This window comes from Rhinolophus ferrumequinum, chromosome 5 (assembly GCF_004115265.2).
Source record: "Rhinolophus ferrumequinum isolate MPI-CBG mRhiFer1 chromosome 5, mRhiFer1_v1.p, whole genome shotgun sequence".
Taxonomy (NCBI): Eukaryota; Metazoa; Chordata; class Mammalia; order Chiroptera; family Rhinolophidae; genus Rhinolophus; species Rhinolophus ferrumequinum.
This window is the reverse complement of record NC_046288.1, coordinates 27663865-27681471: the sequence shown is the minus strand read 5'-3', so window position 1 is coordinate 27681471 and position 17607 is coordinate 27663865. Positions and strand designations below refer to the sequence as shown.

The 17607-nt window shown below is 35.2% G+C and overlaps 1 protein-coding gene across 3 annotated transcripts in view; it reads left to right on the top strand.

The window, feature by feature from the left end:
• UGT2A2 (UDP glucuronosyltransferase family 2 member A2) overlaps window positions 1-7410 on the top strand; it is a 53820-nt gene extending 46410 nt beyond the window's left edge. The window contains exons 4-6 of one of the 3 annotated variants that reach the window (XM_033106185.1): window positions 2180-2267; window positions 2728-2947; window positions 5798-7410. In XM_033106185.1, the coding sequence (XP_032962076.1) occupies window positions 2180-2267; window positions 2728-2947; window positions 5798-6077 (588 nt within the window). In that variant the 3' untranslated portion in view covers window positions 6078-7410. The remainder of the gene's footprint in view (window positions 1-2179; window positions 2268-2727; window positions 2948-5797) is intronic. The other 2 variants (XM_033106187.1, XM_033106186.1) reach the window with 2 other exon arrangements.
• Window positions 7411-17607: the final 10197 nt, after the last annotated feature.

Here is a 17607-nt window from a genome sequence, read left to right as displayed (position 1 = left end):
CTGACTACTCCCCAAAGTTCTCCAGTGTGTTAGCACCAAGATCCAGGAAAAGAGAGAGGTGATACATTGAGAGGAATCAGGCTCAAGCATATACTTCATATCTCTAGGTTTTATTAGAACTCTATCGAAGTATATTTGCTTAAGAGCTAAAAGCCTAATCTTTCTAAATTGTATTTTCTACAGTTAAAAAACAATTAAAAATCCTCATATTATTGTCAAACAATATATATTTCTAATTTATGATACTCAGTTAACTTCAATTTTTTTTTTTAAAGTATTATAGTTCTAGATTTCTACTCTTTACATACTCTGTTAACCTAAAAAAATAAAAGACCAAAGTGAGAGGCAACAATTGCTTGAGGTCAAAAAAGAATTGCAATTCTAGGAAAAACTGATTCAGGCAGAAATCCAAATAGTGTTCTGATTAGGTAGTGAAAGCAAGTATTTATCAGAAAGGAAAGGGGAATAATTACATAGGTAAAAGGAAATTTCTGTTGGCATCAATAAGCCAAGAAAGGAATTTCTACAGGTGCAAACAGGCTAAGTTATTCTTGAGCTATACATGGTGGTGCTAATTCTAAAGATGTCTGTAATTCTCAGTCGGGTAGTCAGGATGTCTGCTTCCTGTTAACTCTGCACACAGTTGTTTGGAATATAATAAACAGGACAGTTTAGTCAACTAGAGTTAGGAATTAAAAAGCATTAAAACAAACAACACTGTGTAAATTTATTTGTCAGGAGGCCATCCTAGCTGTCAGGTTTCAAATGTAACGTTTTTCCAAAAATGTAATTAGCTTTAGATTTTTATTGCCTGGTTTTGGGATGATTGATTGTCTTTTCTTCCTCCCTCCCTCCCTGCCTCCTGTTTCTTTCTTTCTGTCTTCCTTTCTTTCTTTTTCTTTCTTTCTTTCTTCTTTCTTTCTTTTAGTTTTGACAGTTTGCTTACAATCCATTATTTTATGAAGTACCTTGTTAGGATGTTGACCTTTCATAACGTAGTTTTAAGTGATAAACATCACTTCTAAGTGATAATACTATATACTTAATAGACTATTAGTATAAGCTCTTTCAAAACAGGTAGATGTCAGTAAACTGCTGTATCTCTCAATGTTTGTGAGCTACACCGTTTGTACATTTCTCTCAATTATCACATAGAGTGGGCTATGTGATTTTTACATAACTCTACAGCCTTAAAATTCTTTATGGAGTGCACTTTCCCTTCAAACTGAAGACTGCATTTCCCAAGCTAGAGCTGAAACACCAAAGATGAAACATCGAAGACATCGTGCAGAACCAGAGCAGAGAAAAGCAGAGCAGAGCAAGGCAGAGCGGAGTAGAGCAGACAGGTACAACAGAGCAGAGCAGAACAGGACTGTCTAGCCAGAGTAGGATTCACACCTGAGCCACCTCACAGCCATATTGTTTCACAGCCCTGCAGCTTCATCATTGAGCTGTAACACTGTTGAGCTGTTCCATAGCTGTGGTGTTCTCACAGCCTTGCTATGTCACAGTTGAGCTATTTGCACTGAATAGTTTCCTTCTTCACCTCACCCCAAATTGGGGATTCCTATTGGCTTTGAATTGGTGCCAACAACCATGAGTTGACACACTGAACTGCCAGCCTGCACTGTTCCTACCATTTGAGCCAACCCTTTTAAAGGAATTCCTGGAATCATATTTCAACCAATAGGACCGAGACTGTCCCTGTCCAATTGGAGCTGCACAGCTATATTCTCATTAGCATCTTCTCCGACCAATCAGAGCAGCTCTACAAGCAATCAGGAAAGTGCTGTTTAAACCAATCAAACTGCAAGGATTTAGAGTCCTCATTTGTAGATGGAAAGGGCAACCAGGGACCAGAGACAGGGACTTTTCTCTATTTATGACAGCTCCCCTCTGATTCAGCGAGTGTACTTCCCTCCTACACTGAAGGTTGAGGACTGCATTTCCCCTGGCTAGAGCTGAAACATCAAAAACAGCTTTGGAGCCCAGCTGGAGCCCAGCTGTGTAGCCAGAGAGGGGCCTCACCCCAGGGCTGCCTCACAGCCAGCAGCCATGAAATTCCATAATTGAGCTGTTTGCACTGAATAAAGTTTCCTGCCTCAGTGAAAAAAAGAAAAAGAAAAAAAATCCTTAATGGTGTGTGTTTACATGCAAAATTAAAGCATTTTTTCCACAGGTTTTATGGAGATACAAAGGAAAGAAACCAGCCACATTAGGAACCAATACTCGGCTCTATGACTGGATACCCCAGAACGATCTTCTTGGTAAGACTACAGGAAAAAAGTTGTATAGTTGGATCATGGACAAGTTGAGTGTTTAACAGCAAATAAATTTAATAAATATTTAATAATATAAAAATTTTACTGCCTATTTTAAAGTAGACATAATTTAAAAATTGTCCATTGCTTATATAATAGATTTCTGCTTCCTCTAGTTCACAATAGAACATTTTCAGTTAAAACTTTGATCACTTTTCAAGATTCAATCTCAGTTCAGACATCACTTCCTCAGTAAAATCTTTCCAGACAATGCAGAGGAGTTAATTTCACCTTTTCCTGGGATCACAGTTTTCTAGAGATAGCAATAACCCCTGTGATCAGCTTCTGTAGAAAATTCAGACTTCTTCATTGAGTTATCCCTTAGCTTTTCTCCAACTCTTTCTGAAATTGTTAAAATATTATAATGAAATCTTTACCAGCTTCTCACTCCACCCCCCCAAACTAGGTCATCCCAAAGCAAAAGCTTTTATTACTCATGGTGGAACCAATGGCATCTATGAAGCAATTTATCATGGAGTCCCTATGGTGGGAGTTCCCATGTTTGCTGACCAGCCTGATAACATTGCTCACATGAAGGCCAAAGGAGCAGCAGTGGAGGTGAACATAAACACAATGACGAGTGCAGATTTGCTCAGCGCCTTGAGAACAGTCATTGATGATCCTTCGTAAGTACTACTGCTTTGAAAGGTTTACCATTGACTATGTTACCCATCATATTTGAGAATGTCCAATGTTTCATGCATTTGTAATTGGTATGCTTTCAAATAACCATACCATGACCAATACAAAAACTACTGTATTATTCCATTTCCCAAATTGCTGAAGTGATTTGCTAAAACTGCAAAAAAAAAAAAAAAAAAACAAAAAACAAAAAACAGAAAAAGACAACCCTCAGACTTCAAATAACTATCAATGTTTTTCCAACATAAATAATATAATGATTACATAAACTTTCTCAGATTTTTTTCTGGATCATTGTTTTATATATAGATATAAAATCTCTTATTTTTCTTATATTCAAATCTCTTCTTTTTTGAATTCTAAGTCTGCCATTTTTTTGTTTTTTGCCCAATATTGTGTAAGTTTTTATCAAGACATGTTTTTCATCTTGCTCTCTCAGTATCTGTTCTGAATTTGTATAGGTGCCTTATATTTAAACTTGTTCCAGGTTATCTTAGATGCAATTATTTTTATTCAGAGGCAAAAGTTGAAGGCTAGTTATAACATTCCATTCCCATTATTCATAACTGAAATTCATGCAGTAGCTGAGAAGGTAAACTCAGATGGAATTTTAAGCAGCTTTTTTTAGTGGAACTATTTTGAATAAAACTATCTGTTCAAATCCCTAGAATCGGGGTTTTCTAGACAAAAGAGTCAGTGTATTAATTTCCAAGAGAGAGGTACTCAATATTTGCCTTAAGTCCTTGCAAAACATAAGCCCTGGTTGTCCACTATTCCCTCTCACTCACATTCAAATCAAATGACTTTTATTAATATGCAAGTTTAAGTCATAATTTTCAGAATATTATAAATATCAGTTCAGGAGCTGGGTATGGTGTTATGAGGCTCAGTAAAGCTTACTATAATCTTTTTTTAATTTATTTTTTTTATTAAGTGTCAGGTGTACAGAATAACATAATGATTAGACATTTATAAACCTCACAAGGTGATAACCCCAGCAAGTCTACTACCCAACTGATACCATACATATATGGTATATCTTTTTTTCCTCGTAAATGATGGTCATGATGTCTAATCCATTAGGCTATGACCAGGTTGTTAATTAATGGTAATTTGGTTCATTTTACTAAATATCAAAGTAAGTAAATTCTGTAATTTTTTTAAAACTTTGCTTAATTATATAGAATGCTCATTAAATTTTATTGGTGATTTGAAAACTATTGATGTAAACAATAGAATCACAAATAACTCTTAGAATTTTTGAAGAAAATACCTAAAATTATTTATTTTGAAATATCTTAACATTAACTCTAAATCTAATTATCTGAAATTATCTGGGAACAAAAGAATCTAGTATAGATTTAAATATGCATGTATTTGTATCTTATTTTCTTATTACTTAAAGGAATTAATGAACACAAAATATTATATTTAAATACATAAACCACAGTAATTTCAATTATAATATTTTAAGAAAACAGTCATAGAGCATTAGTGTGGAATAAATTATGAAATCATTTTAAATATGAGCATAGTTATTTCTTATCCTATCTCATTTATAAGAAAGAATATTTTTATTTAGATTCACATATACAAGTTTATCTATCAAGTATATGTGTTTTTCAAATATTAAATCTCTATAAACGGTGAAAGACTTGATTTGGAGAGATAAACTTTTATCACATTGCCTAAAATGTATTAGAAAGAAGCATGTGAAATTACTGTTTTGACCCTATCTATATTTTTATCCAATTAAAAGAGTATATGATTATTCTTTCTCATTGTGCACAAAAAAGAACACAGTACCCCTTACTGCTGGATCTGTACCACGTTCACTGGTGAATGAAATCATATCATATTTCTCCTTCCCAATCCCAACAATGTCCTGCTCACACTAGAACATACCATCAAAAACCACTTCCTTTCCATCATCTTCATGTCTCCAGGTTGGAAATTTTATTTCTGTTAAAAAAAATACACAGAGAAACATACTAATTCTGTCTCAGCCATCAAGAAGTGTCAAGTGAAGACATAGCTTGCCTTTCAAATATATAATTTATACCCATTGTTGTTTGAGAGGCCCTTTGAGATATTGACTCTATAGCATTGACTATTGTGATGCCACAATGGTTAGGGCTCAAATTCTAGTGAGATATTTCTATTTATCTTCAAAACTCAAATTCCATCTCCTCATCATTTCTAAAATTACCCTAGTACCCTCATCTAATTTTGACATTGCTAATACAGACAATGTCCTTTGTATAACAAACACACAGTGTGCGCAATGGAGGAATCTCAGACACTGCAAAAATGACTCATCAAAGTTGACCACCAATTTCCTCTGTCTGTCATTATTAACTAGTCAGACATGAGGGTCCATGCTTATAGACTTTTTAATGGCTATTTTCCCACAATATGGATTAGCCACAATCTTGGTCTTAGAACAATACTTGAGATCATACTTCATACAATATTAAAATTCCTTCTTGAAAAAAGTAGGCTTATTCCTTTTTTATATGTTTACATTTGACCACATTCTATTAAAAAAATATTTTTCACATACCATGCCCTTTACAACTCTTAAAAAGCTATGCAACCAGCAAAGTTTATATCACAGCAAGAATGAAATGTTTCCTCAACACACCTATGCCCTTTTTGCTAGCATAACATATAATATTAGGTTGGAGCAAAAGTCATTGCAGTTTAAAAGGTTAAAAATTGCAAAAAAACACAATTACTTTTGCACCAACCTAATATGTTACACAAAGGTATGACATACTTAACCTTTAATAAAAACAAAAACTCTAATTTCTGTCTATGCTTTTGTCTACCAGTTATAAAGAGAATGCTATGAGGTTATCAAGGATTCACCATGATCAACCTGTAAAGCCCCTGGATAGAGCAGTCTTCTGGATCGAGTTTGTCATGCGCCACAAAGGAGCCAAACACCTGCGGCCAGCTGCTCACCACCTCACCTGGTTCCAGTACCACTCTTTGGATGTGATTGGATTCCTGCTGGCCTGTGTGGCATCTGCTATATTTTTGGTCACAAAATGTTGTTTATTTTCTTGTCGAAAATTTGGTAAAACAGGAAAGAAAAAAAAGAGGGAATAACTTTTTCTAAGTGTGGTAAAGACAATCCTGTGTAGTTAAGCCACAATGACCTTAATGAAAACATATCATCTCCATCCTGTTTTCAAAATTCCTATTCTTCTACCTTAGCCTACAAATAAAGCCTAGAATTCAACAACACCATTAACTAATTAGTGAGCGTGTTCCATTCTTCCTTTGTCTTTTCCCAGGTGGCTTTACCCTCTTCCTCTCACTTTTCTGACACAGGGACATGAATGGTTTTATGTATATTCTATGCATAATATCAATTTTTTCTTTATTTTTAACCTGAAGTGATATGCTGACTGACAATATGCTAAATCCTGTGGAGCACACAAAATGTGAGCTGAATTTGGTGGATGTAGGGAACATGGAAAAATACAATTTCCAAGTTCCCCTAGAACATACAGATCAGGGAAACGTCATAGAAGATTAGTGTGTTTTAAGAAGAATATTGATTTCTTTCTTAATAAAAAAATAAGCCCTTCTGTTTGCCCAGTGTTACTGGGGTCAGAGCATGCATTGATAGTGATTGTGATGGCACATCACACTAGGAACTGTCTACAAATTTCCATTAAACACATAGATAATCATGAGTTAAGTTCCACCTTTAATCAACAAGTATTCTTGGGTGCCCTTTAATGCAAGGCTCTGGGTACTACCTTCAAACAAAAGAGATAAATTGAGTCATTATTTTTTATCAAGGACAGAGAATGTAGCAATATATTAAAGGTGAACAGATCATTTTTTGGGGAAATAACAATACAAAAAACTTTTAGTAATTTTGTGAATATTTTAATTAACAATACAATCAATAACCTTACAGTTAAATGTAAATTCACTATATTAAAAATCACTAATGATCATAATCTATAATCACCATTTATAATCAAAGGTCTAGTTTTTGGTCAAAACAACAAATATTTACTTGGGCTGTAAGATCATTATATTATTTTTCAGGCTCTATCTTCTACAAATTTAAATTCATCAATTAATTCTTATGCAAAGAAAATATAAGAAGATAATAGTAGACCTTCTTGACCAAAACATATAGTAAATATTTATCAACACAAATAAATAAATAAAACTAAAGACAAATGTTCATATTTCAATCAGTTTTGTATTAATTTAACTAATAAAGACTGAATTTTCTTTATCCTGTATAAACTTAACGACATGTCTAAAGATTTAATTTCAGTATTTGATATTTGACTGAGGTAATAACTGACATCCACTGGCTTACTGATTTTTTGAAATTCTTATTCATTTCAATATTGTATATTAAAAATTACTTCCAGTTTAAAAATAGCTGTATAATGGAACATATTAAGTATTTCTTCTTGACTGTGTCCATTATTGAAAATGCAAATAAATTCTACAATTTTTTTGTGAAGGCTGAAAATGTATTTGTTACATTGTTTTTAAAGGGTGATTCATATTGATGTACTTTTTACTTTTACAATGTTATTGTGTTCGGAGAAAAACTGTTTACATTTGCTCTGCCCAGTTTATTTTCTGCAATTAGAATTCAGTGAATGGCTATGATCCAATGAGAAGTGAGCTGGCCCTCTGTAGCACTGCACACTACCCAATTTCAGGCATCCATTTGATTTCTGATACTGGTCACCATTGCACAGGAGAGGCTTCTGCTCAATATCCACTGCTCACCTGATTTTCCCCTCCTGCTCTCTGATTATCTGCATATTTCTTCCTTTACCTGAATATCATCAGAAGATAGCTGGCAAAAATTCCTGGGTGACACCAACTGCATTAGTTAGTATAACTGCAGCATATACTTGGATTTAAAAACAAAGTATGATAATGGACTTTCCCTACCAGTCATTCATAAAACTGTTCAGATCAGGAAATTCTCATCCCTAACACAGCAGAAATCAAGTTCCATCAACCAGAATACTTTGCACAAGTCTTACATTCTCAGAACTTAGAGATGTTCAGGAGGTAAAACCTTATACTTTATTTTGTTCATATATTTTCCATGTGCCCCTTATGCTATGTCAGCATTTCCTCTGTCAGGGTTATTTACTTGGCAAGATGATCCAAATCTTCATGCACTCAAAATCAGTGCGGTAATATATCCTATCTGAATGATTTCTCACAGCTTTCAACTGAACTTTACTATTGGACATCAGACTATTAAGATGGGTTCGGTAACCTGCTTGATATTAGACATAATTTTGCCTACACTTATCACATGTCGGCAACATACTCTGTTTCCCCGAAAATGAGACCTAGATGGACAATTAGTTCTAATGCGTCTTTTGGAGCAAAAATTAATATAAGACCCAGCATTTTATATTACATTATATTTATTATATTATATTATATTATATTATATTATATTATATTATATTATATTACATTACATTACATTACATTACATTACATTATATTATATTATATTATATTATATTATATTAAGACCCAGTTTTATATTACAGTAAAATATGAACAGGTCTTATATTAAATTTTGCTCCAAAAGACATATTAGAGCTCATTGTCTGACTAGGTCTTATATTTGGGGAAACACGGTAGTTTATCTGGTATTTTGAATGATCACCACAGCCAAGAGAGTAACACTTTCTCTCACTGAATTCTAACGCAGAGGAACTCAGAATAACCAAGTAGCATCTGTAGTTCTGATCATGGTAAACCTCCAAATTGCCTGACTCTAAGTTGTAATAATGAAAAACAAACTTGTCTAAGGGAAATGGCTAGGCTACTTGTTAGGGGATGCATTCTCACTTTCAATCCCTTGAACTCTGAAAGTATGTATGCAAATTAAATACATAAAGCATCACATAGCAGGCCATGATTTCAAGCATAGACTGCATCTTTTAAGATAGCACCTAAAATACATAGGGTATTGTCTCAGCTAAACCCCTGAAAAGCTTTCATTAGCGAATAGGTAAGTTGGTAAAACCAGCAAATTGCTTTGATATTAGACTTTGTCGCATTTCCTTAGCTACAAATGTTTCCTAGATATACACAATGATGATATTAATACCATGGTTTTTACTAAGCCTTCATGCCCATGCTTTGTGGTATTGGCAAAAATACTATAGAGATCGGGGGTTGAGAGGGTATTTTGTATTTAGAAATTATAACTACTTCTAAGGAGAAAATGGAGGCATCCTCTAAGATGGAAAGTGACCTATGCAATCTTCTACCTTCTGGATGGCTTGAACCCTAGGGAGTGGTGTCATATGGAGAAGGAGGTGGAGAAATATCTTCTATTAACAGATTGAGCATATAACTGGCTGCAGTAGCTAGATGAGCCTTGGTGAGGTGAATTCAATGCTGTGCGTTCATGTATAGTTTCCATCCCATTCTCCATTGCTTCTCTGTACATGAGTTTTATGATAAAATTCTGGAAGGTCTGGAAAAAGACAGTGGTATACACAGAACTGCTCATCCAGAACACCTTATTATTGAGACATTTGTCTACAACACTTGATTGCTAGAGGAAATTCCAGTGGAATATGAAGGCCTTCATAATCTATGCAAATCCCAAAAAAGTTTATCCACATAATTCTACTCCAGATCTTCTTCCCTTTAGTCCTCCCTCTAAATCTTCACAAGTTTTAGACCAACCGATTAATCCATTAGTCACTTCTCATGAGTCTGTAGATCTGTAAAGCAGGCCATTCTCTTTATAATTTAATGCTTGTTTTATAAGATGGTAATGGCTTCATTTATATAAAATTATATAACTTCCCAATGAATGAAACATTTTGTTATCATTTTTCATTGACTTTCATTTTTGGTAACGTATTTTGAAGTAAAATCAATTATCTAATATCAATATAACAACATCTACATTCTTTTGTCAAGTGTATATATGACATTTTTCATATATTTACTTTAAATGTTGTTGTGTTTCAATGTTTTATGTATTCTTTTTAGTCAGACTATAATTAGACTTTTATAAATTAACTGTATATTTCTAATCACAAAATTTTCACCTATTTTTGTTTATTTGGAAATCACTGCATTTCATTTTCAGTATCTTTTCATGAATTTTGTTTTTCTGATTATATTTCCTCATTTTTCTTTTGTTCCTTATAACTGATGGAGTGTTTTTTGTTTTGTGCTTTTCCAATTTTTTCATCTACTTATTTGGAAGTTACACACTGTACTAATATTTAGGCATGTCCTCTTTTAACCAACACATAACTGAATATTTATAATCTAATATGTTTTACATTTTTTACTGGGGAATTTTATCCAGTTACATTTGCGAGGATAATTGACATATTTTATTGTTATGATCATGTAATCAAGATATTGTACACAAGAACTCAGTAACATGGCCATACCTAAACAGCCTAGTAAAAGCTGTCTCTAGATATCAATCTCCCTAATATAACTCATATCTGAAATATTGAAAATTGCTAACCATTGAAGCACCTTCCCCTTTTGCTTCACCTATAGTAAGGCATTTGCTATGTGCCAAGGCTAATTCCAGAATTCTTTGAAATTAAAACAATCTCATTAGAATTACTATGTGAGCTTAGAAAATATAATCATTATATAAAAAATATACACATGGTAACTTTCAATGAATAAACTACAGATTATTAAATAGTTTTATAGATTAATACATTGTATTAATTAGAACTCAATTGTATGTGAATAATGTAACTAAAGGCAATGGTTGTTAGTCACTTATAATTCACTCTTTTGATCCACAATACCTCACATGTAACATTTAAAATACACCTTACGTAATACTTATTTTTTAAATTTTCATTCTCTTTTATTCGATATGATCTAAATTTATTATTGTGAGTCACTCCTAAATACACAATTTTTGGTAAAAAATATGTTCTCAGTCATTATTAAAATGTGGCCTACATGTCTTGAAACTCAAAATCACCCATGGGTTTGGTAGTGAAGGCGGAATGTGAGGCACATAAAACAAGGCATATGAAGGATATAAACACATTTTATATCCTCTGTGAGTGGGGTTCTCATTAATCACTGAAATTTCATGCTGAGTATCCTCTGGAAAAATTTATTTGTTATAAAATTAAAAGCGTTGAACTATATGACTTCAGACATAACTCTGAACCCTAAAATATGATGACTCTAAAAGGACACTTTTTGCCTGGGGTGTATTTCACCACCAATATTGATTAAAATCCTAAAGAGAAAAGGATTCTGAGTTTTTCTCTTTAGTTCAGTTGAAAAGCATGGTTATTTGGAAAGACTTAATCCTAAAATTAATGCTTAGTATCTATTCCACTTCAAACAACATCAATTAAAGGCAGCAGTAAAGTAAGCATGCAACAGTTGTTGCATGTACACATGTCCCTCACATTCCAAAGGGATGGTCGTCCTGGGTGTCAAATACTAGAATTCTTGCTATGAAAATAGTGGTCCTCCAGGAGACCTGATGCAGTTAGACTTAGGAGGATAAGATGGAGTAATATTCAAAATCCTTCAAGCACAGGAATCAACCAGAGACTGTAAAAAGATGAGAACCAGGATACATTCCTGACTAGAGTGGAAATTTACTAATAGCGATCCATTGCAAATATGGTTGGAGTAATTTATTATTTTCAATTTAATTGGGGGGGGGTGAGCTTTAAATTCATCAGTAGTTTGGAGATGTGCTTAAATTGTTTGTTGACTTTCTTGTAGTGAAAGTATACTAACATATAACTATTCTTTCTCTACCTATTCTCCTCTCTACCTTATTCCATCTTCCTTTCTCTCCCTTTTCCTTTCTCTTTCTCTCTCCCTCTCTTTCCTCCCTTCTTTTCTTATTTTCTTCATTCTTTCCTACCTTCCTTCATTCCTTTGTTCCTTCCTTCCTTCCTTCCTTCCTTCCTTCCTTCCTTCCTTCCTTCCTTCCTTCTTATTATAATTTAATTAGAAGATACTGCACAAGACACTTTGAGGTCAATTAAAAGGTTTGTTAAATGAAAGGGGTTAAGTGTTCAGGGAAGAGAAGGAGTTAAGGTGGACTTCTGGATTTCTATCTAGTGTGTTTATTTGGATATTGATGGCTTTTACAGAAAAAGGAAATAATTGGAGGGACAACTTTTTAAAGATAAATGCACATATGTTGCATTCTCTTTTGGATTTATTCACTTCAAGGAGCCAAAGCAATATTTAGGTCGAGGTTTTTAGAAGTCATTTGAAATATAGTCAATAATATTATAACTGCATACGGTGTCAGATGGGTACTAGAATTATTGGGGTTATCACTTCGTAAGTTATACAAATTTCTAATCACTATGCTGTATACCTTAAACTAATATAATATTGTATGTCAACAGTAATTGCACACACTGGAATACTATTCTGCCATAAGAAAAGATGAAATAGTGTCATTTGCAACAATATGGATAGATCTTGAGATTGTTATGCAAGCAAAATAAGACAGAAAAAGTTGAGAACCATATGATTTCACTGGTATGTGGAATGTAAAACTGAAAGCAACAAAGAACAAGACAAACAAACAAAGAAACAAAAACTGATAGACATAGATAATAGTTTAGTGGTTACCAGAGGGTAAGGGGGGAGGGAGGTGGTAGATGAAGGTAAACAGGATAAAATATATGGTGATAGAATGAGAACTGTCTGGGTGGTGAACACACAATATGATACATGGATAATGTATTACAGAATTGTGCACTTGAAACCTATGTAATTTTACTAACCGTTGTACCCCAATAAACTTTAATAAAATAAATAAATAAATAAAATAATTATTTAAAAATACAAGTCATTTGGATAACATAACGTCTCGATTTAAGCAAAAGCAAAAAAGTAGATTAAGGATAAACAGCATAAAGGAGAGTATGGAAATGAGAGACCCAAATATTGGGTTACTTCTTTACCAACATGTTGGTTGATTTTTTTAAGTAATGAAGAAAATTATATTACACATTCCAAGTCTTTAAAGGACTATCAAGTGTTAGGAATTTTGGAAGGAAACAGTACCGAGAAGGAAAAGATAGTAAAAGGTAAATATGGTAATAATGTACTTAGCAATCCATAGGGACTGAGAAGAGAGACCATCTTTTACTTGGGTTGTAGGCATATGAGCAAAATCTCTTTAGGAAGTTTCCAAGGTACATAGTGTTCCCAGGAGAGCTCTTGATTTCTGTTTTTATCATAAATGTGTATTGATGTCTAAAATTTCATTCAAGATCCTTTTATCCACCAGTCAAGTTGTAACTACAATCAAACTTACATCGAGAGATACTATTATAAGAGATAATGAATCAATATTTATTAAACATATTGATTAAGATATTTCTTGGCTCTCTCGATAATCTCCCATTCTATATCATATATACTCTTCTATTCCCACTTTTCACACATAAAAACACACATACGTGCACACATACCACACAATGAACCATAGTCCTTCACAAAGTCATCTCATGTAAGTGATACAAGGTGGGAAAAATTGTTCTCTTCCCCAAAAGGTCATCTGTAAATATAAAAGTTTGTGCAAGATGAGTATTCATCATGCGTTACAGCTCTCCTGAATAAAACCTGGGTATAGTAGGAGGTACAAACTGCTTATTGAATGTTTATGCATAAATTTCAACTGTATTCCTCACATTTACTATTTTCAGTCCATGTTTCAGATTATTATGATTCCATGTTTAAGTTACTAATACAGGAGTTACGTCATAGGAATAGCAGGAGTGAGGTGGTCTTCTTGAGTTCTTCTCTGGAATTTACCACAAATTGAACATCTATAACCCATGAAAGGACTCTCTGCTCACCACACACAACAGCCGAGAGACTTGTATGAGGATTACTTGAAGGTGGGCAAACTGGGCAAGCAGGGGAAGAGGGAAGGGAGCGGAGTGGAGACTCAGCCCGCAACCGTGGCTGTGGAGATGCAGGGAGATCCAGGACAGAACAGAGACCACAAGAGCCAGGAGGTAGGCTCTTTCCCTACGTCCCACAGCGGATCTCTCCTGAGGAGAGAGCAGCATATCCAGTATTTGAGACAGTAACCTTAGCTCAGACCTCCAGCTAGGCCCTAGGTTGGACAAAGGAACCCGCTCTTCCAGAGACTCAAGCTGGCCCATGATCTGAGGAGTAGTGTCAGATTACAGAGGGGTGGTAGGGCTCAGGATTTGGGAGGACCGCGTTTGCAGCTGCTGTGACCCAGGGAAGACACTGGGAAGAGTGTGACACTGCTGGGCTGGGAGAGAGAAGATTCCTCCATCCCCAGCCCCCACCTTTTCTGGCCCACCTAGGGCAGGGCAATTACAACTGCGGAGACACACCAGGGGTCAGCAGCTGGTGGCAGAGGCAGCTCTGGGCTTTCAGCAGCTCAGAAGTCTCACACCCTACACACACACACAATACACACACACACACACAAACACGGAAGAAGTGCCCTAAGACTCAGGAGACCTGAACACAGGGCTGGCTGTGTTACTCTCAGTGTGCATATGTACAGGTAAGAGCAGAAACTGACTTTGTAAAAACTACCATCCAGACCTCATAGCCCCACTCATCTAGAACTGCAGTCCCAGGGTCACTCTGGGCATCAGGTGGCCGGCTCTGCCTGCCCAAGATGCAGAGGACTCTTTGGTACAGCAGAGGACAACCTGGAGATTACTTGGTGGGCTTAAGCCAAGACTGGCATTGCTTTTTATGTTTTGTTTTGTTTTTGTATTTTGGATATTTTTGCCTGTGTTGAGTGTAGGTTATTGATTGTTTTCATATGTGAGTGTGTTTGGTTTTTTTCTTTGTTGTTGTCGTTGTTGTGCTTGGTGATTTGCTTTGTTCTGAAATTGCCCTACACCAGGGCCCAGCCCACGAGGCACAAGATTCAACACACCCAGAGGCCAACTCCAGACCAAACCAGAGTATTACTGGGTATGACCTACAAGTGACACACCCAGAGGGAATTCTCTACAGACACAAGAGCCCACAGGGGCGAAGCCTCAATTGAGTGGTCAACCCTCACTCAAATGCCCGCAGATCATCCACTGTGGGCAGAGCCAAGTCTCACAACTAGTCAGCGTAGGAGTCAATCCCACCTAATGACAAGCCAAAAGCAACTAGAGCTTCAACTTTTAACAGGACAACATACACAACACAAGGGTCACGTTTGGAGCACACACATAAGAGAATAGGGAAATGGTGCAAGTGAAATATAAAGGACGCATACTACATAAGACCACCCAGCAAAGACCAGGAGCCCTAGGGGATCTACCTAATACACCAAAGCAAACACAGACAGTCAGCCAGAATGGGGAAACAAAGAAAGATGTCCCAAATAAAAGCACAGAAGAAACTTCCAAAATTGGAACAGAATGAAATAGAGGTAACCAACCTATCAGAGACTGAGTTCAGAACACAGATGATAAGAATGTTTAAGGAGCTTAGTGACAACATAAAGAAGGATAGAAAATCATAATGAATGACCAGTTAGAACTAAAGAACACAATAACTGAAATAAAGAACTTACTTAAAGGAATCACCAGCAGGTTAGATAAGGCAGAGATTTGAATCAGCAACTTAGAAGACAAGTTAGCAGAGATCATTCAAATGGAACAACAAAAAGAAAAAAGAATAAAAAGCAATGAAAATGGTTTAAGAGACCTCTGGGATAACATCAAGTGCAACAACATGCGCATCATAAGAATACCAGAAGGTGAAGAGAGGAAGCAAGGGATCGAGAACACATTTGAAGGAATAATGACCGAAAACTTCCCTAACCTGGTGAAGGAAACTGACATACAAGCCCAGGAAGTGCAGAGAGTTCCAACCAGGATAAACCCCAACAGGTCCACACCAAGACACGTTATAGTTACAATGGCAAAGGTTAAAGACAAAGAGAGAATCCTAAAAGCAGCAAGAGAAAGACAGCAGGTTACGTACAAGGGAACTTCTATAAGACTGTCAAATGACTTTTCTACAGAAAATTTGCAGGCCAGGAGGGAGTGTCAGGAGGTATTCAAAGTGATGTAAAACAAAGGCCTACAACCTAGATTGCTTTATCCAGCAAGGCTATCATTTAAAATTGAAGGAGAGATAAATGGCTTCCCAGAAAAGAATAAGCTAAAGGAATTTATTACCACCAAGCCAGTATTGCAGAAAATATTAAAAGGGCTACTATAAGCAGAAGAAAGATGAAAACAATCTAACTACAAATAAAAAAATAGCAATAACTATGTACCTATCGATAATCACTTTAAATGTAAATGGATTAAATGCTCCAATCAAAAGACATAGGGTGGCTGAGTGGATAAGAAAGCAAGGCCCTTGCATATGCTGTATACAAGAGACTCACCTCAGATCAAAAGCACACACAGGCTGAAAGTGAAGGGTTGGAGTAAGACATTTCATGCAAATGGAAATGAGAAAAAAGCTGGAGTTGCAATACTTATATCTGAAAAAATAGACTTTAAAATGAAGAATATATTAAAAGACAAAGATGGACACTACATAATAATAAAGGGATTGATCTGATAACAGGACATAACCCTAGTAAACATCTATGCACCCAACATAGGAGCACCTAAATATATAAAACATATTGACTGACATAAAGGCAGAGATCAACAGTAACACTATCACATTAGGGGACTTCAACACAACTCTGACAACAAGGGACAGGTCTTCAAGACAGAAAATCATATGGAAACAATGGCCTTAAATGACCCATTGGAACAGTTGTATTTAATCAATATTTTCAGAGAATTTCACCCCAAAGCTGCAGAATACACGTTCTTCACAAGTGCACACGGAACATTTTCCAAGATAGATCACATGTTAGGCCATAAAACAAGTCTTGATAATTTAAGAAAATTGAAATCATACCAGTTGTCTTCTCTGACCACAGTGCTATGAAATTAAAGTCAACTACAGGAAAAAAACTGGAAGACACACAAATACATGAAGGCTGAATAACAAGTTACTAAATAATGAATGGGTCAACAATGAGATCAAGGAAGAAATCAAAAGATATCTCAAGACAAACGAAAATGGAAACACGATGACCCAAAATCTATGGGATGTAGCAAAAGCAGTCCTAAGAGGGAAATTCATAGCAATGTGGGCCTACCCTAAAGAAACAAGAAAAATCGCTAATCAACAGTTTATCTTCACACTTAAGGGATCTGGAAAAAGAACAGAAAAATAAGCCCAAAGGGTGTACAAGGAAGGAGATAATAAAGATCAGAGCAGAAATAAATGAAATAGAGACCAAAGAAACAATGCAAAAGATCAATGAATCCAAAAGCTAGTTTTTAGAGAAGATAAACAAAATCGACAAACCTTTAACCAGACTCATCAAAAAAAATAAAAAAATAAAAGAGAAGACCCAAATTAAAAATATCAGAAATGAAAGAGGAGAAGTGACAACAGACACTACAGAAATACAAAAAATTCTAAGAAATTACTATGAGCAAGTAAGTATATGCCAACAAATTAGACAATCTGGAAGAAATGTACAATTTTCTAGAAGCATACAATCTTCCAAAGCTAACTCAAAAAGAAAGGGAAAACCTGACTAGACTGATTA